The 26257-nt window shown below is 50.7% G+C and overlaps 1 protein-coding gene across 2 annotated transcripts in view; it reads left to right on the top strand.

Annotated features, from left to right (window-relative positions):
- Positions 1-25122, top strand: part of NTAN1 (N-terminal asparagine amidase) — a 91142-nt gene extending 66020 nt beyond the window's left edge. For both annotated transcript variants that reach the window (XM_075317974.1, XM_075317976.1), the window contains exons 8-10: positions 15481-15578; positions 15974-16087; positions 24106-25122. In XM_075317974.1, the coding sequence (XP_075174089.1) occupies positions 15481-15578; positions 15974-16087; positions 24106-24276 (383 nt within the window). In that variant the 3' untranslated portion in view covers positions 24277-25122. The remainder of the gene's footprint in view (positions 1-15480; positions 15579-15973; positions 16088-24105) is intronic.
- Positions 25123-26257: the final 1135 nt, after the last annotated feature.

Here is a 26257-nt window from a genome sequence, read left to right as displayed (position 1 = left end):
CTTTGGGCGGTCGGTAAGCCACACCGGTCACCCGGTGCTGGTCCCCCTAGGGTGCCGGAGTATATATATATATATATATTTTCTCTGTTCGGCCGGGTTGTTTGCTTTTGGCTATATACCCTCAGTGATCACTCTCCTAGGAGACAACAGCATGTCGTCCACAAGGAGCAAGGGCGCTAAGGCAAAGGGTTTTTTTGCAACCTGTACCTCTTGTGGGGCTATGTTACCTGCGGGTTCCACCTACCCTCACTGTGAGCAATGCTCGACCCCTGTTGCACTTGCTCAGCCGGAGCCTCGGTCACTAGTGGGCCCCTCGGCTCAGGCAGACCCTCCTGCTTCCACTGTCCAGGCGGCAGGGACAGAGTTTGCAGTTTTTGCTGAGAAACTCTGAGTCGCTTTCACAATCCATGGCTCAGTCTATGGACAAATGGTCTGCCAAGCTACTAGAAGCCTTGCAGTCCAGACCGGTCCTTACACAGGCCCCGGGCACTGTTGGATCATCGCCTCCAGGCCCCTCTCGGTCTGCGCCGCAGCGTGCTCCCAGGGTGGCCCCTAGGTCTCACGTGGAGGACTCCTGCACGGATTACAGTCCCAGACCGGCTAAGCGGGCTCGCTGGGAATCTTCCCCGACTTCCTCACGCTGCTCGGAGTCTCAGCTTGAGGACTCTCTGGAGGACGAGGCGGACGTCGCAGCTCAGGGCTCTGACCCTGACGTTGCCCTCAATCTTGATACACCTGAGGGGGACGCCTTAGTAAATGATCTTATATCGTCCATCAACCAGGTGCTAGATCTTTCTCCCCCACCTCCACCTATAGAGGAGTCTGCTTCGCAGCAGGAGAAACACCAGTTTAGGTTTCCCAAACGTACACGGAGTGCGTTTTTCGATCACTCTAACTTCAGAGATGCTGTCCAGAAGCACAGAGCATTTCCGGACAAGCGCTTTACTAAGCGCCTTAATGACACACGTTACCCCTTCCCCTCTGACGTAGTTAAGGGTTGGGCTCAATGTCCCAAGGTGGGTCCTCCAGTCTCTAGACTGGCGGCTAGATCTGTAGTATCAGTTGCAGATGGCTCATTGCTCAAGGATGCCACTGACAGGCAGATAGAGCTCCTGGTGAAATCCATCTATGAAGCCACAGGCGCGTCTTTTGCCCCGGCCTTTGCAGCCGTGTGGGCACTCCAAGCTATCTCAGCTTGTCTGTCTGAGATTAATGCGGTCACACGTACCTCTGCTCCGCAAGTTGCATCTTTGACTTCTCAGGCGTCGGCTTTTTCGTCCTACGCCATGAACGCCGTCCTGGACTCTGCTAGCCGTACAGCGGTAGCATCCGCTAATTCGGTGGCAGTCCGCAGGGCCATGTGGCTACGCGAATGGAAGGTAGACTCTGCTTCCAAGAAGTTCTTAACCGGTTTGCCGTTTTCTGGCGACCGATTGTTTGGCGAACGATTGGATGAAATTATTAAGGAATCCAAGGGAAAGGACTCGTCCTTACCCCAGTCCAAACCGAAGAGACCTCAGCAACGGAAAATACAACCGAGGTTTCGGTACTTTCGGCCCTCAGCCAAGTCCCAATCCTCCTCGTCCAACAGGCCAGAGAAAGGCCAGAGGAACTCCTATGCGTGGCGGTCTAAGTCACGCCCCCAAAAAACCGCCGGAGGCACTGCCTCCAAGGCGGCCTCATGACTTTCGGCCTCCCCGAACCGCATCCTCGGTCGGTGGCAGGCTCTCCCGCTTTTGCGACGCCTGGTGGCCACATGTCCAAGACCGATGGGTGAGAGACATTCTGTCCCACGGTTACAGGATAGAGTTCAGCTCTCGTCCTCCAACTCGTTTCTTCAGAACATCTCCGCCCCCATCTCGGGCCGGCGCACTTTTTCAGGCTGTGGGCGTTCTGAAGACAGAAGGAGTGGTGATTCCCGTTCCCCCTCAGGAACATGGTCACGGCTTCTACTCCAACTTGTTCGTGGTGCCAAAGAAGGACGGATCATTCCGTCCAGTTCTGGACCTCAAACTGCTCAACAGGCATGTGAGCACCAGAAGGTTTCGGATGGAATCTCTCCGCTCGGTCATCGCTTCGATGTCACAAGGAGACTTCCTAGCATCAATCGACATCAAGGATGCTTATCTCCATGTGCCGATCGCACCCGAACATCAACGCTTCCTGCGTTTTGCCATCGGGGACGAACACCTTCAGTTCGTGGCACTGCCTTTCGGCCTGGCGACAGCCCCACGGGTCTTCACCAAGGTCATGGCATCCGTTGTGGCGGTCCTGCACTCTCAGGGCCACTCGGTGATCCCTTACTTAGACGATCTCCTAGTCAGGGCACCCTCCCGGGTGGCGTGTCAACACAGCCTGACCGTCGCTCTGGCGACTCTCCAGCAGTTCGGGTGGCTCATCAACTTCCCAAAGTCCAAGTTGACACCGACCCAATCACTGACTTACCTCGGGATGGAGTTTCATACTCACTCAGCGGTAGTCAAGCTACCGCTGGACAAACAGCTTTCGCTGCAGACAGGGGTGCAATCTCTTCTTCGGGGTCAGTCACACCCCTTGAGGCGCCTCATGCACTTCCTGGGGAAGATGGTGTGGCAGCAATGGAGGCAGTGCCCTTCGCGCAGTTCCATCTGCGCCCACTCCAATGGGACATTCTCCGCAAATGGGACAGGAGGTCGACGTCCCTCGACAGGAACGTCTCTCTTTCCCTTGCAGCCAAAACCTCTCTTCAGTGGTGGCTTCTTCCCACTTCTCTATCGCAGGGAAAATCCTTCCTGCCCCCATCCTGGGCTGTGGTCACGACGGACGCGAGCCTGTCAGGGTGGGGAGCGGTTTTTCTCCACCACAGGGCTCAGGGAACCTGGAATCCAATAGAGTCTTCTCTTCAGATCAATGTTCTGGAGATAAGGGCAGTGTATCTAGCCCTAAAGGCGTTCCATCGGTGGCTGGAGGGCAGGCAGATCCGCATACAGTCGGACAACGCCACGGCGGTCGCGTACATCAACCACCAGGGAGGCACGCGCAGCCGTCAAGCCTTCCAGGAAGTCCGGCGGATTCTGCTGTGGGCGGAAGCCACAGCCTCCACCATCTCCGCAGTTCACATCCCGGGCGTAGAAAACTGGGAAGCAGATTTTCTCAGTCGTCAGGGCATGGATGCGGGGGAATGGTCTCTTCACCCAGACGTGTTTCGAGAGATCTGTCGCCGCTGGGGAACGCCGGACGTCGATCTCATGGCGTCACGGCACAACAACAAGGTCCCGGCCTTCATGGCACGGTCTCAAGATCACAGAGCTCTGGCGGCGGACGTGTTAGTTCAGGATTGGTCGCAGTTTCGACTCCCTTATGTGTTTCCTCCTCTGGCGATGTTGCCCAGAGTGTTACGCAAGATCAGATCCGACTGTCGTCGCGCCATTCTCGTCGCTCCAGATTGGCCGAGGCGGTTGTGGTACCCGGATCTGTGGCATCTCACGGTGGGTCAGCCGTGGGCACTTCCAGACCGCACAGACCTGCTGTCACAAGGGCCGTTTTTCCATCTGAATTCTGCGGCCCTCAACCTGACTGTGTGGCCATTGAGTCCTGGCTCCTAGCGTCGTCGGGTTTATCTCAGGATGTCATTGCCACTATGAGACAGGCCAGGAAACCAACGTCCGCCAAGATCTATTACAGGTCGTGGCGGATCTTCTTGTCCTGGTGCTCTGATAAGGGTTTTACTCCCTTGCCTTTTGCCTTACCCATTTTTCTTTCATTCCTTCAATCCGGAATGGACAAGGGTTTGTCACTCGGCTCTCTCAAGGGACAAGTATCGGCGCTATCCGTAGTTTTTCAAAACCGTCTAGCCAGGCTTCCGCAGGTCCGCACGTTCCTGCAGGGAGTTTGCCACATAGTCCCACCTTACAAGCGTCCGCTGGAACCCTGGGACCTTAACAGGGTGTTAATGGCTCTTCAAAAGCCACCTTTCGAGCCGCTGAGGGATGTCTCTTTATCACGTCTTTCGCAGAAGGTGGCATTTCTTGTGGCAATTACCTCACTCCGAAGAGTGTCGGAGCTTGCAGCGCTGTCATGCAAATCCCCTTTCCTGGTTTTTCACCAGGATAAGGTGGTTCTGCGTCCTGTCCCGGAGTTTCTCCCTAAGGTGGTATCTCCTTTTCATCTCAATCAGGATATCTCCTTACCGTCCTTTTGCCCTCATCCAGTTCACCAGTGTGAAAAGGATTTGCATTCATTAGATCTAGTGAGAGCACTCCGGCTCTACGTGTCTCGCACGGTGCCCCTGCGCCATTCAGATGCGCTCTTTGTCCTGGTCGCTGGCCAGCGTAAGGGTTCGCAGGCTTCCAAGTCAACTTTGGCTCGGTGGATCAAGGAACCGATTCTTGAAGCCTACCGTTCTTCGGGGCTTCCTCTTCCTTCGGGGCTGAAAGCCCATTCTACCAGAGCCGTGGGTGCGTCCTGGGCATTGCGACACCGGGCTACGGCTCAGCAGGTGTGTCAGGCAGCTACCTGGTCTAGTCTGCACACCTTCACAAAACACTATCAGGTGCATACCTATGCTTCGGCAGATGCCAGTCTAGGTAGGCGAGTCCTTCAGGCGGCGGTTGCCCACCTGTAGGAAGGGGTCGTTTTCGGCTCTTTTATTGAGGTATTCTTTTACCCACCCAGGGACTGCTTTTGGACGTCCCAATTGTCTGGGTCTCCCAATGGAGCGACAAAGAAGGGAATTTTGTTTACTTACCGTAAATTCCTTTTCTTCTAGCTCCTATTGGGAGACCCAGCACCCGCCCCTGTTCCCTTCGGGCTGGTTGTTCTTTTGTGTACACATGTTGTTCATGTTGAATTGTTCTTTTGGTTATGGTTTCAGTTCTCCGAACATCCTTCGGATTGAATTTACCCCAGACCAATTTATAAGTTTCCTCCTTCCTGCTTTTGCACCAAAACTGAGGAGCCCGTGATCCACGGGAGGGTGTATAGGCAGAGGGGAGGGGTTACACTTTTTCAGTGTAATACTTTGTGTGGCCTCCGGAGGCAGAAGCTATACACCCAATTTTCTGGGTCTCCCAATAGGAGCTAGAAGAAAAGGAATTTACGGTAAGTAAACAAAATTCCCTTCTTTCACAAGGGTATCAGGAAAAATTGCACCATAAAATGTATTGTGCAATTTCTCCTGAGTACACAGACACCTCATATGTGGTGGAAATCAAATGTTTGGGTGCACAGCAGGGCTCAGAATGCAAGGAGCGTCATTTGACTTTTCAAACGCAAAATTGTCTGGGATAATTAGCGTATTCCATGTTGTGTTTGGAGACTCCCTGAGGTGCCAAAACAGTGGAGCTCCCCTACATGTGACCCCATTTTGGAAACTAGACCCCCATGGCATAGAAAAAAAATAGGGCGCACGCACAAATGTTCTGCAAAAAGGGGGGGGGGGGGACCAGGTGGGATGGAAAAAATAAGTCCTGTCCAAAGTCGAGTACGACATCAGGACGATTGCTGATCAGGTACCTAATTGTACATGTTTTGTTTTTTTTATTTGGGGTGCACAAAAAAACAAAAACTAGAGCAACGATTACGTAGCAGATCAGCACTTGGCGGCAGGCAGGTGGGGGAGGAGGGGGGGAGAAGGAGTCGGAGATGCGATTGGGGATAGTTAGAAAAGAGCCACGAACAATACTTACAGGATGGATCAGAACAGCGGCAGATTGGGGGGCGGCAGATGGGGGGGCAGCGGCATATAAAGGGAGCATCTGTGAATGTGAGACGGCGGCGGCTGGGATAGGGTGGGGGCAGATGGGAGAGGGCGCAGTGGATGCAGGAGCGGCAGAGGATAGGGGGAAGGAGTGGGAGGTGAGATTGGGGATAGTTACCCTACAGGATGGATCTAGGCAGCAGGATCACAAGAGATGAAGGAGGCAGCAGATCGGGGAGGGTGAGAGGTGGGAGAGGGAGCACAGATCACGGCGGTGACAGGGGAGGGAGCACAGATCACGGCGGTGACAGGGGAGGGAGCACAGATCACGGCGGTGACAGGGGAGGGAGCACACATCACGGCGGAGACAGGTGAGGGAGCACACATCACGGCGGAGACAGGTGAGGGAGCACACATCACGGCGGTGACAGGTGAGGGAGCACACATCACGGCGGTGACAGGTGAGGGAGCACACATCACGGCGGTGACAGGTGAGGGAGCACACATCACGGGGGTGACAGGGGAGGGAGCACAGATCACGGGGGTGACAGGTGAGGGAGCACACATCACGGGGGTGACAGGTGAGGGAGCACACATCACGGGGGTGACAGGGGAGGGAGCACACATCACGGGGGTGACGGGAGGGAGCACACATCACGGGGGTGACAGGTGAGGGAGCACACATCACGGCGGTGACAGGTGAGGGAGCACATCACGGCGGTGACAGGTGAGGGAGCACACATCACGGCGGTGACAGGGGAGGGAGCACACATCACGGCGGTGACAGGGGAGGGAGCACACATCACAGGGGTGACAGGGGAGGGGGCGGGTAGCTGACCACGGGGGTGAGAGGTGGGGGGAGCGTGCAGCACATCACGTAGGGGAGGGGACGAGCAGCACATCACGGAAGGGAGGGGGCGGGCACCGATCACGAGGGGGAGGGGCCGGGCAGCAGATCGGAGGGAGCGGTGGCACTATGACAGATGGAGGAGGACAGGGATCGCGCAGCACATCACGGAGGTGAGGGGGCGGGCACCGATCACGAGGGGTGAGGGGCCGGGCAGCAGATTGGGGGGAGCGGTGGCACTGTGGCAGATGGAGGGCGGCGGCAGCGGATCGGGAGGTGTGGGGGTGAGGGTGAGGGTGCGGGCAGTAGATACGAGGGGTGGGGGTGCGGGCAGGAGATCGGGGAGACAGGTGGCAGATCGCGGAGGGCAGTGGCGGTGGCGGATCGGGAGGCTTTTCGCCGGTTTCATACAGTGCAATGGCAGCGCGGCAACTTCCGGGTCCCATGCTCCGGTCACATAACAGCATGGGACCGGAGCTTGTCCCACTGCCATTGCACTGTATACACTCACTGTGCTGGCGTGCTGCAGGGACGACAAGTGAAGCTGATGGGGGTGGTCATTGGCAACAGGTCCACTGTGATTGGAGAAATCGGTCACAAGTCCGATCTCTCCAATCAGAGCTACTGGAGCTGGGGGAGGGTGATCCAGTGAGGTCACCCAGCTCCAGCCAATGGCCAGTGCTACAGCTGCACTGGCCAGGGCTGGATTTCAATGTTTCAGTCACTTTAAATGGCTGGAACATTACAGTGGCTGTGATTGGTTGAGCGGCGTTCGTCAGCCAATCACAGCCTCCGTAGGTCCGGGGAGGAGGCACCACCCCTCCTGAGGTCAGGAACAGGTCCCCTCCTCCCCGAATCTGCGGTTTATGTTAACATATTGCAGTCACCGGAGTCTCCGGTGCCGCGATTCCGCCATGACGGAAAGATCCGTCCTTGGTCGTTAAGGCCCAGGGCACAAGGACGGATCTTTCCGTCCATGGTCGTGAAGGGGTTAAAGTCTACAAAGCGGGCGTATATCTTCCCATGCTTTGTATTGTTGACGTGGCTCTGAATGAGACTGTGCAGGGTGTAGATGTGGTCCGTGGTGCGGTGGTTTGGAACGAACCCTGCTTGGCTTTTGCTCAGGACATTGTGATCGGTAAGGAAACTGATGATCCTTTTGTTTAGGATGCTGTTGAACAGTTTTCCCAAGTTACTGCTCACACATATGCCTCTGTAGTTGGCAGGGTCATACCTGTCCCCACTCTTGTGGATCGGTGTAATGAGTGCTTGGTTCCAGGTACGAGGGAAGTAACCAGCACTCAGCACAATGTTGAACAGTTTAACCATTGCAGCTTGAATTTCTGGTGGGCTGTACTTCAGCATCTCTGGGGGGTTTTATATGCACATTACATTCTCCTATGTATGTTTTTATGTGGCATGCGACGCACCTGTGAGCACTCCTATATAGGGGGTGCCGTTGTAGCTCCACATATGGACCTGTGGAAGCCTAATTAGTTAGGCGAAACAGCTGTCGTCCTCTACCTGGGAGCCAGCTCACAGCTCGTCTCCTGCTTTTTACCCTGCACCGTCTAATAAACTAAAGATTCCTGCACAGCGGTACGGAGTGCGGTCCCTCATTTCCTTCACTCATCCATCGGTACCTGGACTTTTCTTCTGGACGAGCACCCCCGCTCAGGATACGGTAATTCCCAGCCCTCGACGAGCACACATGCGTTATCGCTGAGTGACATACAGTGGTGCAGCACCCTTCCTATCTTGCTGGAGCACTCAGCACAATGTTAAACAGTTTAACCATTGCAGCTTGAATTTCTGGTGGGCTGTACTTCAGCATCTCTGGGGGGATTCCATCCAGACCACTAGATTGTTTTACACTTTATGGAAGTGATTTTCTCTGCAACTTCCTGTAATGTAATTGGTGTGTCCAGTGGGTTTTGGAAATTTTTTATTTTCTCCTCCCATTGCCTTTAGTTTTGATGTTATGTTTTCCTGCTCTTGGCTTAGTCCTTCTTTTGGGATGTCTTTGTAGAGGTTTCTGAAGTACTGGAGCCAGATGTTGCTATTTTGGATATGGGTGTCATTCTTTTTCTTGCTCTTCGTGTCCATGTGGCTCCATATTTCCCAGAAGGAGTTGTCTTGGAGGGCGTCTTGGAGTTGGCTAAGTTTAATAGAGATGTAGCTCTGCTTCTTCCTCCTGAGTAGAGCGGATCGGTTATAATCCAGGTCCGGCGGATCCGGATCCGATCCGGAATCCGCGTCCATGTAACTTAATGGGGAGCCGGATCCGGGGACGAGAGAGAGAGAGAATCGTGCACCCCGAATCCCGGGTACTGGTCGGATTGGGCTCTCAAACCGTGCGGATCCGGGTCCGCTCAACACTACTCCTGAGGATTGTTTTGGACTGCCTTTGTATGGTGTCATAGGATTCCCTCAGGTCTGGGTTGTTGGGGTCTCTGTTTATTGTTTGAGGCTGTTCTCAGGGTCTTTCGAACGGCTTTACAATCTTTGTCAAACCAACCATTGATCTTCTTTTCTTTTGGCCTCTTGTAGTTGACTTGTTTGAGGTCGGACAATTTGACCATGGTGTGGAATATTTTGTTGAGGTATTTTGCAGCTTGATTCACTCCGTCTGGGTTTTACTTGTACTTGTAGCTGTAGAAGTTGTGGAGCTTCTCCTGTATTTCGGGTCTGTTGGGAGCCTCTTTATATTTTATTTCTGACGTCTTGGACCATTTATAGGATGGAGGTCAGTTGTAGCTGCTCTGCTGTGGCTTTTGTGTGGATGGTTTCTCTGTAGATTTCATGTACAGGAGGAGTTGGCTTTGGTCTGACAGGTGCGTTTGTGGGGTGACTATGAAGGCGCTAATCTGTCCATATCTGTAATGGCGTAGTCTACTACACTCCTTCCTACATGGGAGTTTAGTGTATATCTCCCAGTGAGTCTCCCTTTGTACGTCCATTAAGAATATGAAGACCTAAACTTTTACATAAGTTCAGGAGCTTTTTGCCACTTTTGTTGACTGTACTGTCATAGCTGTTTCTCTCTGAGTGTTCTGAGTCGTGACTGTCATTCTCTCCCAAATATGTAGATGTTTCCATCTGTGGTCAGAAAGTCTTTTTCTCAACCTGATCTTGCATTGAGGTCTCCAAAGATGAGAACTTTTTCCCAGGACCTGATAATGGGTGGCTTCTTCTTGTAAGATCTCAAAGCTCAAAAAACCATAAAGAAAAAAATTCCTATATTAAAATTACTAAATTTTTATTAGTCATTTTCTAAAAAACTGTCAGTGCAGTCAAGAAGAGAATAGCCACTTAAAAGTGGTTGGGCGGGTGAAAAGGACAGGTGCGCCAGATGTCGATATTGAGGATATTCGGTATATAGGAGGGAAAAGGGCCTATCCTAGCCCTATGAATTTCCCCTACCTAACAGCGGAGTGTAAACACCCTAACACTCGGTGCCCCCGCTGCTCGGCGGCTGTCCCTTACTGTCCCTCCAAACCACAAAACCACCATCACCATATAGTGTACGTGCAAAAAAGTGCAGGTGAAAAAAACCTAAATAGTCTGGGTAACCACTCTATAGTGTCAATACATATCAAATACAGTAGTTCCCCTATCAGGGTAAACCCAAATTACAGTAGTTCCCTTAAGGATAAACAGGCAATACTTCTATCCTGAAGGACATGTCAATACAAATAAAGTTTCAAAAAGAGCTTAAACACCTGCACACCCATCTCAGGTTATAATATTTATCATCTCAAACTGATTAAAGTACTTATCATATCGCTTGTCATGTCATCTCAACGCGTTTCTCCCTCAGGATGTCTGGGGGTTCATCAGGAGATGTTCAGTCTATAAAGCCGATATCACAATTGAGATACGGTTGCTGTGCCTGGTAGCGCCACTAAGGACCACATGAATCTGGGTCCTAACTCATTAGTGGTATCAGAAGTAATGCCTCATTAGGCCGTACGCCACCTCCACTTATATCAGCTCGGTCAGTGCCGTGTTACCTCGCCCTAATGAGGCTTACCGTCCTTATTTCTTTAAACCGCCGCGCCATTTTACCGGCGGTCACTTCCGGTATGAAGTCCCTGTGACGTCGAGCAGGAAATCAATATTCCCCACCAGGCCTTGCTCACACTTCCAGGCCTCCGACGTCACACCGGAAGTTACGGAGTGTGGAACGCACACTGCGTTCCACTTGTAAAGAACGCCCTCACAGCAACCAGAGGGTCACATGTAGTGGGAGGATAATTGGCTAGTCACGGGACTGAAGAGTCTGATAGGGCTATTCATAGCAATAGATAAATAGAGAAAGTGCGATATTATTAACTCACCACAAAATTAACCATTGCTCGTCCTATAGGGACAATAAGCACATAGGCATCACTGCCAGCTCCACTCAATAACTCATCTCATAATAGAAAAGAGGGTGTTCCCAAACCACCAGGAATCATTCCAGAGAAGAATCATATAAAACTGGTGAAATTTAATTGTTAATTAATCCCATCCGGGGACATACTGCGCAAAAGGTAGATCCACCTAGTTTCCCTCTGGAGAATTAACCTATTCCAGTCACCCAGCCTCTCGTGTTTTTGGACGGTCTCAATTACCTTGAATAGGACACTTTTAGTATCTCCATTGTGGTATTGGACTACATGCCGGGCAAGTGCAGTATCTCTCTTGTGGAGAATGTCCCCTATGTGCTCCCCTATCCTTACTCTTAGCTCTCTCTTAGTTTTACCCACATAGTTTTTGGGACATTGACAAGTACACATATAGACCACTCCAGTGGTCTTACAGTTCGCAAAATCCCTGTTGGAAAAAGCTCTCCCTGTCACTGCACTTGTGAAGGTTTTTGAGGGGTCAATAAATCTACAGAAACTACAGGACCCACACCTAAAGGTCCCAATAGGTCTCCTGTCTAACCATGTCCCTGACGATTTTGGTTGCTCAAAATGACTATGGACCAAATGGTCCCTTATTGACCTCCCTCTCCTAAATGTGACTGAGGGTTTTATGGTTAGGGTGTCTACCAAGTCTGGGTCTGCCCGTAGAATGTCCCAGTGTCGCCTCAATATGTCCATAATCCTATCCGTTTGATCGTCATAGGTCACAATCAGTCTCGTCATCCCATCATTCTGTGTTTTCTGACGGGGCACAATTAGCTCTGTCCTGTTTTTTCCTTTTGCGAACCTATATGCCTCATCAATCACTCCCATTGGGTAGCCTCTATCTCTGAACCTACGCCCAAGATTAATAATGGTTAGACAGGAGACCTATTGGGACCTTTAGGTGTGGGTCCTGTAGTTTCTGTAGATTTAATGACCCCTCAAAAACCTTCACAAGTGCAGTGACAGGGAGAGTTTTTTCCAACAGGGATTTTGCGAACTGTAAGACCACTGGAGTGGTCTATATGTGTACTTGTCAATGTCCCAAAAACTATGTGGGTAAAACTAAGAGAGAGCTAAGAGTAAGGATAGGGGAGCACATAGGGGACATTCTCCACAAGAGAGATACTGCACTTGCCCGGCATGTAGTCCAATACCACAATGGAGATACTAAAAGTGTCCTATTCAAGGTAATTGAGACCGTCCAAAAACACGAGAGGCTGGGTGACTGGAATAGGTTAATTCTCCAGAGGGAAACTAGGTGGATCTACCTTTTGCGCAGTATGTCCCCGGATGGGATTAATGAACAATTAAATTTCACCAGTTTTATATGATTCTTCTCTGGAATGATTCCTGGTGGTTTGGGAACACCCTCTTTTCTATTATCATGAGATGAGTTATTGAGTGGAGCTGGCAGTGATGCCTATGTGCTTATTGTCCCTATAGGACGAGCAATGGTTAATTTTGTGGCGAGTTAATAATATCGCACTTTCTCTATTTCTCTATTGCTATGAATAGCCCTATCAGACTTTTCAGTCCCGTGACTAGCCAATTATCCTCCCACTACATGTGACCCTCTGGTTGCTGTGAGGGCGTTCTTTACAAGTGGAACGCAGTGTGCGTTCCACACTCCGTAACTTCCGGTGTGACGTCGGAGGCCTGGAAGTGTGAGCAAGGCCTTTTGGGGAATATTGATTTCCTGCTCGACGTCACAGGGACTTCATACTGGAAGTGACCGCCGGTAAAATGGCGCGGCGGTTTAAAGAAATAAGGACGGTAAGCCTCATGGGGGCGGGGTAACACAGCACTGACCGAGCTGATATAAGTGGAGGTGGCGTATGGCCTAATGAGGCATTACTTCTGATACCACTAATGAGTTAGGACACAGATTCATGTGGTCCTTAGTGGCGCTACCAGGCACAGCAACCGTATCGCCATTGTGATATCGGCTTTATAGACTGAACATCTCCTGATGAACCCCCAGACATCCTGAGGGAGAAACGCGTTAAGATGACATGACAAGCGATATGATAAGTACTTTAATCAGTTTGAGATGATAAATATTATAACCTGAGATGGGTGTGCAGGTGTTTAAGCTCTTTTTGAAACTTTATTTGTATTGACATGTCCTTCAGGATAGAAGTATTGCCTGTTTATCCTTAAGGGAACTACTGTAATTTGGGTTTACCCTGATAGGGGAACTACTGTATTTGATATGTATTGACACTATAGAGTGGTTACCCAGACTATTTAGGTTTTTATTGACCTGCACTTTTTTGCACGTACACTATATGGTGATGGTGGTTTTGTGGTTTGGAGGGACAGTAAGGGACAGCCGCGGAGGAGCGGGGGCACCGAGTGTTAGGGTGTTTACACTCCGCTGGTAGGTAGGGGAAATTCATAGGGCTAGGATAGGCCCTTTTCCCTCCTATATACCTAATATCCTCAATATCGACATCTGGCGCACCTGTCCGTTTCACCCGCCCAACCACTTTTAAGTGGCTATTCTCTTCTTGACTGCACTGACAGTTTTTTAGAAAATGACTAAGAAAAATTTGGTAATTTTAATATAGGAATTTTTTTCTTTATGGTTTTTTGATATTTGGGTTCCTCCCTTTATTTGTAATTTGAGGTATAAACAAGATCTCAAAGCTGTCTGGATTGAAGTAGGGGGACTCTGGGGGTGGTATATAGGTGGTGCAGAGGTAGACATCGGACTGAGTGGTGAGGATGGAGCTGCTGATTCTGATCCATATGTGGCTGCCTCCTCTCTTCACTGGTGTGATGTACTGGTGGAGCTCTTCTTTATACCAGATCAATATTCCTCCTGAGCAGCGGCCCTGTTTGATGTTTTGATTTTTCAGGGCAGGGACAGAGATCTGTATCCGATTGGCACCACAGATTCATTTTTAGCTCTGGTCCATGTTTCCAGGAGGATCTGAATGTCTATATTTTTCAGTCTTTGAATAAAGTTGGGGTCGTTTGTTTTACATCCAAAGACCGAGGTGCTCAGGCCTTGGATGTTCCAGCTGCTGATTGTGAATGAGGTCATTTTTTTCTATATACCTCGTGTGTATAGAAAAAGTCCTATTTAAAGATAACATTAGTATTGTACTTCAAAATCACCTGACAGATTCCTTTTAAGGTCTGAAACCTTGGTGAAAGTTTATCTGAGCACACAAATCTACAAGGGTGTCCAAACATTTGCATCATACAATTTTCCTTTTTGTAATTTTTCAAATGTAAAAGATGAAAATATTTTTTTTTTGTCTAAAATACAAAGGAAATGTGTCATCTTTAACTTCCTTTTAAAGATATTTTAATCTTCAACTTGATTAACTGTTCCCCATAACAGTAATTTTAACCAGGGGTGCCCAAACATTTGTGTGCCACCCCTACGTCCGCAGTCGGGCGTGCTCGGATCCGGAGTGGCTCGAGGGGTTTCTGGACCCGGGGGTCGCGCGGACGCTCAAATAAAAAGGGACGTATAGTACGGGGATTGTTGTAGATACTTCGTGACGCCACCCACGGTGCATGGTAATATGGAATACCGCTGCTGCTGTTGGGAGGCACCCGGGGGCAATGGAATGGCAGCTGGTTGTTAACCCCTCCGTGGGTAGGGGTGGATGCCCCGGGGCTCAGTGTCCAGGATACGGGGAGCGATGTAAGCCGGAGGTGGCGTGCTGGGCCGGACCGGGGAATGTTTGTGTACTCACTGCTGAAGAATTGCACACGAGTCTGTTGGTAAACCAAGGTGTCAGTGGCTAGCTGCCACGTCTGGGTGTACTCGGGTCCCACACCCTGCTGGTGTACCAATGTCCCTTCCTCCGGCACTCTAATTTTTTCCTCACTTTTGGACGACTCCGTCTGGAACGGGGAAGTCCACTCCCGGTATCTTTTGGTTGGGAGACGTGCCCGCGAAAACTGACCCTTGGAATTTCAGTGGGTGTTTGCGGATACCCTATCCCCCGCGGTGGGCTGCCGTTTCGCTCTATCTGGGCTAACACTTCTGGAGCTAGGCTTGAAACCTGCTCCTGGCCTGGTGAATTAGAGAAGGGGCTTGCAACCGTCTTCTAACTGGGGTCCAGGTACCCCGCCTGTGCACGGTTTCAGGACCGGATCTTCGCGGTCGGTACCGGCGGGCTCCAACCCTGTCCCAGTCCACTCTGGATCTCCCGCGACCGTACTCCCGTCGCCTTTGGACATGGTCCACTGCTTGCCACCTAGCCAGTAGACCAGGGCCACTACCCTGGCTACCCTCAACTAGGCACAGCCTTGACCTCCACCTTCTACTCGAACTTCACTTGGACTCCTCTGTTCCCGCCCCCGGATTCCTCAAGACCCCTAGGTGGGCGCTCCAAATCCTCATGGCCCCGCCCACTGGTGTGTCCTTCTTACCCTGGGGGGGGGCTGGGATTTTGTGGCTGATGGAACTAGTGTGGGATGGTGTTATGTGGGGTGTAGTGTTCTTCTGTGACCACCTGGCGGCACCAGGGCGTCACATTTGCATGCCACTGTACAGCCTGTATTCTGAAATTGTCTATTGTTTTATTATTATTTAGCAGTACATGTTAAGACAGGAGAAATCTGCAAGGCAAAGTTTGAGGATCGGCAGCCGGATGAGGATTTGCGCTCTGCATACATTCTTACAGGAGGACATGTAAGGTCTTGGCATCTTTACTGATCTATTTATTGTGTTGGCAGCTTAACTAATTTTTTATTTGTTTTTACACGTTTATATCGGATGCAGAATATGTACGGCACGGCTGTATAGTTCCTGCATAGTTCCTGATTTGACTGTCACTGCTTTGGTCACCACCTCTTTAAAACGATAAAAGTGCAGTCTGGCGATCTCGTCCCTTGGTGCAGCATTAGGAGCGTTTTTAGGTTTAGGAATACTGTGAATTTGGGTTACTTTCTATATATGTTGTATTAGAATTTATCATTGGAGTTCCCACAATGCGCTATTTTCGACTAACATGAAATCAAATATTTTACCTGGAACGCCTCCTCATCCGAATAGGAGTAACTCTGCTGTTGGTTTCTTGGTCTTAGATGGTGAATATCTATGACGCAGAATTGGAGCAGGTAAACATTGGGCCTTATTCCTGGATGCCTTTCCTGAACATTGAATTTTGGCTGTATCAGGAGGACAAGCAGATACTGGATGTGAGTATACTGAGGCCCATCACATGATTCTAGTGTCTGCTTATAGCCACCACTAGAGGGAGCTCCCTGCATGAATATTGTATACTGCTCCCATGTTGAGGGGACATTGACTTTAATAAGGATTTTTTTTATTTTGGCATTTGATAGGAATTAGTACTATTTGTACAGTGTGTGCATTTGAATACAGGTCACTGTCTTCTGCCATTTCCAGCGCTGCTACGGTGATTCCTGGATCAAGTGACCACAGTTATGTCTGGCTAGCTCACTAGTGTTTGTGTGGGCCAGGGGACACTTTCTTGGTGTAAGGGTAGGATTCCACTTGTGAGAGACCCGAGCATATCTCGCATCGCATCTCCTGGGATGGCCTGCCTCTCTCCCGACTGGAGCGGGTCAGCTGCATCTATTTCTATGCAGCTGAGACGCTCCTGTCAGGAGAGAGGTAGGCCGTCACGGGTGATGCGATGAGAGATACGCTCGAGTCTCTAGCAAGTTGACTCCTACCCTTAAGCCGGGGCCACACTGGGCACTAGTGCGATGCTCGCATGACACTCCGCTCGCGCTGGCAGCACAGCAGGAGCCGAGTGTCATGCTAGTATCCATGCGACTGAGGTCCGACTGTACAAGCAGACCTCAGCTGCATGGGGCGGGCTGGCGCTGAGGAGGGGCGGGAGGGATTTCTCACACTCTCTCCGTAGCCGGCTATTGCCATTCTCGCCCTCTACTCGTGGTACACCAGTGTGAGATGATTTTTTTTTTTACTTTCTTTCTTGTGAATGGGGCGAGAGAAAAGAGTCTCGCATTACAGTCGCATGCTGCGATTTGTTTTTTCGGTCCGATTAGGGCTGAGAAAATAATCGCTCATGTGCGCTGACACACAGGCCAGAATTGGTCCGAGTGGAATGTGAGGTTTTATCGCACTCCACTCGCACCGATTTTCTCGCCGTGTGGCTTAGGCCTAAGACAGACTCAAAACGGAGATCTCATAGACTTACATTAAGAAATTAACAAACGGTCTGCGGTGTCAGCTGTAATCATATGACGCAGGAGAGGGAGTCGAGCAGCGCTGGAAACTGCATATGATGCGATCAGGAAGTATTTTAATGTACACATTGAAAAAACATTTATAAAGACTAACAGGGAAAAAGGGAATTTTGTTTACTTACCGTAAATTCCTTTTCTTCTAGCTCCTATTGGGAGACCCAGACAATTGGGTGTATAGCTTCTGCCTCTGGAGGCCACACAAAGTATTACACTTTAAAAAGTGTAACCCCTCCCCTCTGCCTATACACCCTCCCGTGGATCACGGGCTCCTCAGTTTTGGTGCAAAAGCAGGAAGGAGAAAACTTATAAATTGGTCTAGGGTAAATTCAATCCGAAGGATGTTCGGAGAACTGAAGACCATGAACCAAAAGAACAATTCAACATGAACAACATGTGTACACAAAAGAACAACCAGCCCAAAGGGCACAGGGGCGGGTGCTGGGTCTCCCAATAGGAGCTAGAAGAAAAGGAATTTACGGTAAGTAAACAAAATTCCCTTTTTCTTTGTCGCTCCATTGGGAGACCCAGACAATTGGGACGTCCAAGAGCAGTCCCTGGGTGGGTAAAAGAATACCTCAATAAAAGGAGCCGAAAACGGCCCCCTCTTACAGGTGGGCAACCGCCGCCTGAAGGACTCGCCTACCTAGACTGGCGTCTGCCGAAGCATAGGTGTGCACTTGATAGTGTTTCGTGAAAGTGTGCAGACTAGACCACGTAGCTGCCTGACACACCTGCTGAGCCGTCGCCCGGTGCCGCAATGCCCAGGACGCACCTACGGCTCTGGTAGAATGGGCTTTCAGCCCTGAAGGGAGCGGAAGCCCGGAAGAACGGTAGGCCTCGAGAATCGGTTCCTTGATCCACCGAGCCAAGGTTGACTTGGAGGCCTGAGAGCCCTTACACTGGCCAGCGACAAGGACAAAGAGCGCATCTGAACGGCGCAGGGGCGCCGTGCGAGACACGTAGAACCGGAGTGCTCTCACTAGATCCAAAGAGTGCAAATCCGTTTCACACTGGTGAATTGGATTAGGGCAAAAGGAAGGCAAGGAGATATCCTGATTTCGGGAAATTCCGGGACAGGACGCAGAACCACCTTATCCTGGTGAAAAACCAGGAAGGGAGCTTTGCATGACAGCACTGCAAGCTCAGACACTCTCTGAAGTGATGTGACTGCCACCAGGAAGGCCACCTTCTGCGAAAGACGTGAGAGAGAGACATCCCGCAGCGGCTCAAAAGGTGGTTTTTGAAGAGCCGTCAGGACCCTGTTAAGATCCCAGGGTTCCAACGGACGTTTGTAAGGTGGGACTATGTGGCAGACCCCCTGCAGGAACGTGCGGACCTGCGGAAGCCTGGCTAGACGCTTTTGAAAAAACACGGAGAGCGCCGATACTTGGCCCTTGAGAGAGCCGAGGGACAAACCCTTGTCCATTCCAGATTGTAGGAATGAAAGAAAAGTGGGTAAGGCAAACGGCCATGGAGGAAAACTGTTATCAGCACACCAGGATAGGAAGATTTGCCAAGACCTGTAATAGATCTTGGCGGACGTTGGCTTCCTGGCTTGTCTCATGGTGGCAATGACATCCTGAGATAACCCTGAAGACGCTAGGAGCCAGGACTCAATTGCCACACAGTCAGGTTGAGGGCCACAGAATTCAGATGGAAAAACGGCCCTTGTGACCGCAAGTCTGGGCGGTCTGGAAGTGCCCACGGTTGACCCACCGTGAGATGCCACAGATCCGGATACCACGACCGCCTCGGCCAGTCTGGAGCGACGAGAATGGCGCGACGGCAGTCGGACCTCATCTTGCGTAGTACTCTGGGCAGCATCGCCAGAGGGGGAAACACATAAGGCAGTCGAAACTGCGACCAATCCTGGGCTAAAGCGTCCGCTGCCAGAGCTCTGTGATCCTGAGACCGTGCCATGAAGGCCGGGACCTTGTTGTTGTGCCGGGACGCCATGAGATCGACATCCGGCGTTCCCCAGCGGCGACAGATCTCTCGAAACACGTCTGGGTGCAGAGACCATTCCCCCGCGTCCATGCCCTGACGACTGAGAAAATCTGCTTCCCAGTTTTCTACACCCGGGATGTGAACTGCGGAGATGGTGGAGCCTGTGGCTTCCACCCACTGCAGAATCCGCCGGACTTCCTGGAAGGCTTGACGACTGCGAGTGCTGCCTTGGTGGTTGATGTAGGCGACGGCAGTGGCGTTGTCCGATTGTATTCGGATCTGCCTGCCTTCCAGCCACCGATGGAAAGCCAATAGGGCTAGATATACTGCCCTTATCTCCAGAATATTGATCTGAAGGGACGATTCCATTGGAGTCCAGGTTCCTTGAGCCCTGTGGTGGAGAAAAACCGCTCCCCAACCTGACAGGCTCGCGTCCGTGGTGACAACGGCCCAGGTTGGGGGTAGGAAGGATTTTCCCCGAGACAGAGATGCGGGTAGGAGCCACCACTGAAGTGATGTTTTGGTTGCAAGGGAAAGAGAGATGTTCTTGTCGAGGGAAGCCGCACTCTTGTCCCATTTGCGAAGAATGTCCCATTGGAGTGGCCGTAGATGGAATTGCGCGAACGGCACTGCCTCCATAGCTGCAACCATCTTCCCCAGGAAGTGCATGAGGCGCCTTAAGGGGTGTGACTGACTCCGAAGAAGTGATTGCACCACCGCCTGCAGAGAAAGCTGTTTGTCCCGCTGTAGCTTGACTAACGCTGGCTGGGTATGAAACTCCATCCCGAGGTAAGTCAGTGATTGGGTCGGTGTCAACTTGGATTTCGGGAAAATGATGATCCACCCGAACTGCTGGAGAGTCGCCAGAGCGACGGTAAGGCTTTGTTGACACGCAACCCGAGAAGGGGCCCTGACTAGGAGATCGTCTAAGTAGGGGATCACCGAGTGGCCCTGAGAGTGCAGGACCGCCATGACGGATGCCATGACTTTGGTGAAAACCTGTGGGGCTGTCGCCAGGCCGAAAGGCAATGCCACGAACTGGAGGTGTTCGTCTCCGATGGCGAAACGCAGGAAACGTTGATGTTCGGGTGCGATCGGCACATGGAGATAAGCATCCTTGATGTCGATCGATGCTAGGAAGTCTCCTTGTGACATCGAGGCGATGACCGAGCAGAGAGATTCCATCCGAAACCGTCTGGTTCTCACATGTCTGTTGAGTAGCTTGAGGTCCAGAACGGGACGGAATGACCCGTCCTTTTTTGGCACCACGAACAAGTTGGAGTAAAATCCGCGACCACGTTCCTGAAGGGGAATGGGAATCACAACTCCTTCGATCTTTAGAGCGGCCAGTGCCTGAAAAAGTGCGTCGGCCTGTGCGGGGGGCGGAGAGGTTCTGAAGAAACGAGCCGTAGGTCGGGAGCTGAACTCTATCCTGTAACCATGAGACAGAATGTCTCTCACCCATCGGTCTTGAACATGTGGCCACCAGGCGTCGCCAAAGCGGGAGAGCCTGCCACCGACCGAGAATGTGGCTAGGGGAGGCCGAGAGTCATGAGGAGGCCGTCTTGGAGGCAGTGCCTCCTGCGGCCTTTTGGGGGCGTGACTTGGACCGCCACGCATAGGAGTTCCTCTGGCCTTTCTCCGGCCTGTTGGACGAAGAGGATTGGGGCTTGGCGGAGGGACGAAAGGACCGAAACCTCGATTGGATTTTTCTCTGCTGAGGTCTCTTAGGTTTGGACTGGGGTAAGGAGGAGTCCTTTCCCTTGGATTCCTTAATAATCTCATCCAATCGTTCGCCAAATAAACGGCCGCCAGAAAAAGGCAAACCAGTTAAGAACCTTTTGGAAGCAGAGTCTGCTTTCCATTCGCGCAGCCACATGGCCCTGCGGACTGCCACGGAGTTAGCAGATGCTACAGCCGTACGGCTAGTGGAGTCTAGGACGGCGTTCATGGCGTAGGACGAAAAGGCTGATGCTTGAGAGGTCAAAGAAGAAACATGCGGAGCAGAATTCCGTGTGACAGCATTAATCTCAGTCAGACAAGCCGAGATTGCTTGGAGAGCCCACACAGCCGCAAAGGCCGGGGCGAAAGACGCGCCCGTGGCCTCATAGATAGACTTCACCAAGAGCTCTATCTGTCTGTCTGTGGCATCCTTCAGGGATGAGCCATCGGCAACAGACACAACGGACCTAGTAGCCAATCTGGAGACTGGAGAATCCACCTTGGGAGAGTGTGCCCACCCCTTAACGACTTCAGATGGAAAGGGATAACGCGTGTCAGTGTGCCGTTTAGCAAAGCGCTTGTCCGGGACCGCTCTGGGCTTCTGGACAGCATCCCTGAAGTTAGTGATCAAAAAAACGTATTGCGCGTACGTTTGGGGAACCGAAATTGGTGTTTCTCCTGCTGAGAAGCCGACTCTTCTACAGGAGGAGGCGGGGGTAAGAGATCCAACACCTGGTTGATGGACGAGATAAGATCATTTACTAAGGTGTCCCCCTCAGGGGTATCAAGGTTAAGGGCGAAGTCAGGGTCAGAGCCCTGAGCTCCCACGTCCGCCTCGTCTTCCTGAGAGTCCTCAGGCTGGGATCCCGAGCAGCGTGAGGAGGCCGGGGAAGAGTCCCAGCGAGGCCACTTAGCCGGTCTGGGACTGCGGTCCGGGCAGGAGTCCTCCGCCTGAGACCTAGGGGCTAACCTGGGAGCGCGCTGCGGCGCGGACCGAGAGGGGCCTGGAGGAGACAAGCTAACAGGGGTCGGGGCCTGTGAAGGGCCCGGTCTGGACTGCAATGCCTCAAGGAGCTTAGATGACCATTTGTCCATAGACTGTGCAATGGATTGAGAAAGTGACAGAGAGTTTCTCAGCGAAAGAGGCCAACACCGGTGACTCTGTCCCTGCAGCCTGCTCAGGGGGAGCAGGGGGATCTACATGAGCCGAGGGGCCCACAAGTGCCCGAGGCTCCGGCTGAGCAAGCGAGGCAGGAGTCGAGCATTGCTCACAGTGAGGGTAGGTGGATCCCGCAGGCAACATAGCCCCACAAGAGGTACAGGCCGCGAAAAAAACCTGTGCCTTAGTAGCTTTGCTCCTTGTGGACGACATGCTGTTGTCTCCTAGGAGAGTGACCACTGAGGGTATATGGGAAAAGGGTATACAGCCTGACCGTACAGATATATATATCTATTATATATATCTATAATACATATATATATCTATTCCGGCACCCTAGGTGGACCAGCACCGGGTGACCGGTGTGGCTTACCGACCGCTAACGAGCGGAGTGTGTCCTCCAGATTCCCTGTTGTGGATCCCCCGGAGCTGCAGAGCTGTGTCACTGAGAAGCATCCACCGGCAGAATGCCAAAAAATGGCCGCCGGAGCTCTCAGGGGAGGAGTGGGGCCGAGGGCGGCGCCAGCAAAAAGCAGGAATCTGGGGTCCCCACAGTGGTCAATGAGGGGGGAGGGAGACATGCAGGATGCTCCAGCCCTCACATCCGACGTCATGTCGGTAATCCCGCCCTTACCCCTGACAGGCAGGCCCGGGGGCGGGATTTTCGCGACTAGGCCGCGGCGAAGCCGGGGACTAAATTTGAGGCCGCACCCGACAAGCAGGCACGGTCGGCGCGGAAGTCCGTCGGGCTCCTCAGTTTTACAACTAGCGCGGCTTCCGGGAAGCAGGTGCGCGCTCCCTGTACAGTCCCCCCATGGGGACACAGAGTACCTTCAAGTTGCAGGGCCCGGTCCCTGGGGTTGAAGAGGCTCCGGTCCGGCAGGTTCCACCAGGGGCTGCGGATGGAGCACGGTCCCAGCAAATGGATGACTGCTCAGGATCCCACTTCTCCCAGAGCCGCATAAGGGATGGTGAAGGAGACGGCATGTGGCTCCAGCCTTTGTACCCGCAATAGGTACCTCAACCTTAACAACACTGCCGACATAGTGGGGTGAGAAGGGAACATGCCGGGGGCCCCATCGGGGTCCTCTTTTCTTCCATCCGACATAACTAGTATGAGAATGCATGAGTGGATGTGTGCCTCCTTGCACACAAAGCATAAAACTGAGGAGCCCGTGGTCCACGGGAGGGTGTATAGGCAGAGGGGAGGGGTTACACTTTTTAAAGTGTAATACTTTGTGTGGCCTCCAGAGGCAGAAGCTATACACCCAATTGTCTGGGTCTCCCAATGGAGCGACAAAGAAAAATGAAATTAAGCCTGGATTGGGGCTTATCTTACAGATTTTTTTTTTTTCGCCATATAAAATTCACATTTACACTATATTATACAGAAGGGTTGCACTCTTGAAGGAATGCATTTTTCGAGGATGAAAGAAATTGGGGTAATTTCCACAGCTACAAAAAAAAAGTCTAATTTCCAAAATGAGACCTGACAAATACAGTGCAATCTCTTGAAATGGCCCTCTCCCCCTCCCAAAAAAGGTCTCTTATGTTGGAAATGAATTTGCAGCGAATCTGGCCTGGATCAGGGATGGTCTTCTGTAAGTTTCCCTAAGGCTACTTTTACACATCAGTTTTTTCCCATCAGGTACAATCCGGAAAAAAACGGGTAAACCGGATCCGGTATCGCATCCGGTTTATCCCCATAGACTTGCATTGTAACCGGATTGTACCTGATGGCTTTGCGGTGCATCCGTTTTTTTCCGGATGCGGCAAAATAAATAAATGCGGCGGCCGGATAGAACGTTCCTGCAACGTTTTTTGCTCCGGCAAAAAAAACCGGTAAATGCGGTAAAAAACGCATCCAGCCGCCGCATGCGGTTTTTTCCACTGCGCATGCTCAGTAGCGTGCCGCAACCGGAAAAAACCGGACCGGCCGCATGTAAAAACTTATGCAAAGGATGCGGTGTTTTCACCGCATCCGTTGTATAGGTTTCACAGCCGGATTGAGCCGCACGGCTCAAACCGGATGTGTGAAAGTAGCCTAAGATGGGGCCACAGTTGTGTTGGCCTTGGCTATAGTAAGCACAATGTTGCGAAGTGTGAACAAGCTGTACTCCGCTCACTACTGTTTTTTTTTTTTTTGCAGTGTTTTTCCACATCTCCGCAGGCGGAACCTCCACATTTTGTCCAACATATGAAATCTTCATTCCAGTATTTAAAAGACAATCCACGTCCACAAGTATCTGTATTTCCTGACGGAAAGCCTCGCTCCTATAAGAAAAAAGCTGACGGCCAATGGGAAAGGATGACAAACTGATTCATTATTAAAAGGGTTTATGCAGGAGTAAAATAAAAACAAGCTACTTTTTCCTGGAAACAGCGCCACTCTTGTTCTTGGGCTGTGTTTGGTATTGCAGCCCAGTGGCAGAATTCTGTTTTTGCAGAAGAAAAAGTTGCTTTTTTTTTTTTATTTTAAATTGTGACAACGTTCCTTTCCTGAACCATATCGATCATGATACCTTACGTCTATGCAATTTCCATATAGCCAGTGAAAGAAAAACAATGAGCAAAAAATAGCTTGGTAATTGTTTCTTTCAGTCCATGTAGAATTTTATTTCACAAATATAGTTATCTCCAAAATGTAAGAAAGAAACTGATACCACTGTCATAAGTATTCACTATTAAACCCCAGTTTACAATGTAAGCATAACTTATTATGTATTATCCGGAGTTACCCTGTGGGGGGTATTGACATGTTAGATTTAATGCACAGATTTCTGCTGCTGTCCCATTCACCTGAATCAAGATGGCAAATAAGTGCAAGCTGCAGAAATTAGATGAATAGAATGGAATTTTCAGTTGCTGAAATTTGCTACTTGTGAACGCAGCTTGCTACTCCAGAGCTGCGCTCTGACTTGCTGCTTCCATTATATTTTTCCACCAGGAACTATGCACTAATAACATGCTGTAGGTGAAACCTATAGATGTACTGTTTAAATATTAGGCATGTACTGATGCTTTCCAATATCCAGCAGCAGAATTCTGAATGGAAGTGTTTAAATAAAGGACTAGATGAGTCTATTCTTCAATGTAGACGGTTACTAAAGTCGTCATATATATATATATTATATAAACTGTAACAGAATTAAAAGATGAATGCTCAGAGTATTGTCACCACAATGTCCTCTGTTTACCCTTCCTAAGGAGTCATTCAGATGACCAGGTTTCTCATGGATTTGCTTTGCCTATGCAAGTCTGAGACTGTGAAAAATGTACACATAAGACCTCCTCGTGAGAGCCACTGTCTAATCGAATATTACAGACTATAAGATGCACAACATACAGGTTTAGGCCCCTTCACATGTCCGTGATTCTGGTACGTATGTGCTTTTTTTTTTTTCCTTTATACATACCAGAATCACTGACATACGCAGACCCATTATAATCAATGGGTCTGCTCACACATCAGTGATTTTTCACTGAACGTGTCTCCATGCAGCGTACAAGTGTGTCCGTGATTCTGCACGGAGACAAGTCAGTTTTTTTTGGCATCACTGATTATTCACAGACCACACTATGGTGTGATCCGTGAAACACGTACCAGAAAAACACTGCCATATAAAATAATAAACATTTTCCACTCACCTTGCCAGCAACGCGCTGTGCAGCCTCCCCTCTCTGCAGCTTCCTTCCCGGCTCATGAATATTCATGAAAGCAGGAACAGCCGCCCCGGAAGTAGCTGCTGAGAGCGGTGGGCGGACGCTGCAGGAGTTCAGCACCATGGACAGCAGGAGCGAAGGCAGGTGAGTAATGTCCATATGCAACCACGGATTGCACATGGACAACTCACGTGTGCCGTGAATCACGGAACACGGAGGGACATGTGCGTATTTTCCACTGACGTTTAAAACGGGCCTTAGACGGCAGGAAAAAAAAACAAAACATTTTTCCTTGTAATTAAAACATTCCTGCTGGCATTAAGACGTCAGCTAGTCAAGATCACTAATTTTAAAGCACTAAGGTAGAATAGGTAGGTAATGGATCTGTTAGTGTTTCTCTGCAGGGTGTATTATATACATAGAGCTTTACAGCGCAGTAACACCCAGCTCTGCTACATCAACGCACACGTGCGTGCAGCTCTGCTACATCAACGCACACTCATGTGCAGCTTCGTTATATCAACACACAGGGACACTATTTATGCTACAATTAATATGCGCTCTCAGTGGTGTTCAGTCACATCTCTAGTACCGGACTGACCTGGCACTTAACTGTAAAAAAAAATAAATAAATAAAT

This window comes from Anomaloglossus baeobatrachus, chromosome 7, assembly GCF_048569485.1.
Source record: "Anomaloglossus baeobatrachus isolate aAnoBae1 chromosome 7, aAnoBae1.hap1, whole genome shotgun sequence".
NCBI lineage: Eukaryota > Metazoa > Chordata > Amphibia > Anura > Aromobatidae > Anomaloglossus > Anomaloglossus baeobatrachus.
The sequence above is the reverse complement of the archived record's forward strand: the minus strand, read 5'-3'. Positions and strand labels throughout refer to the sequence as shown.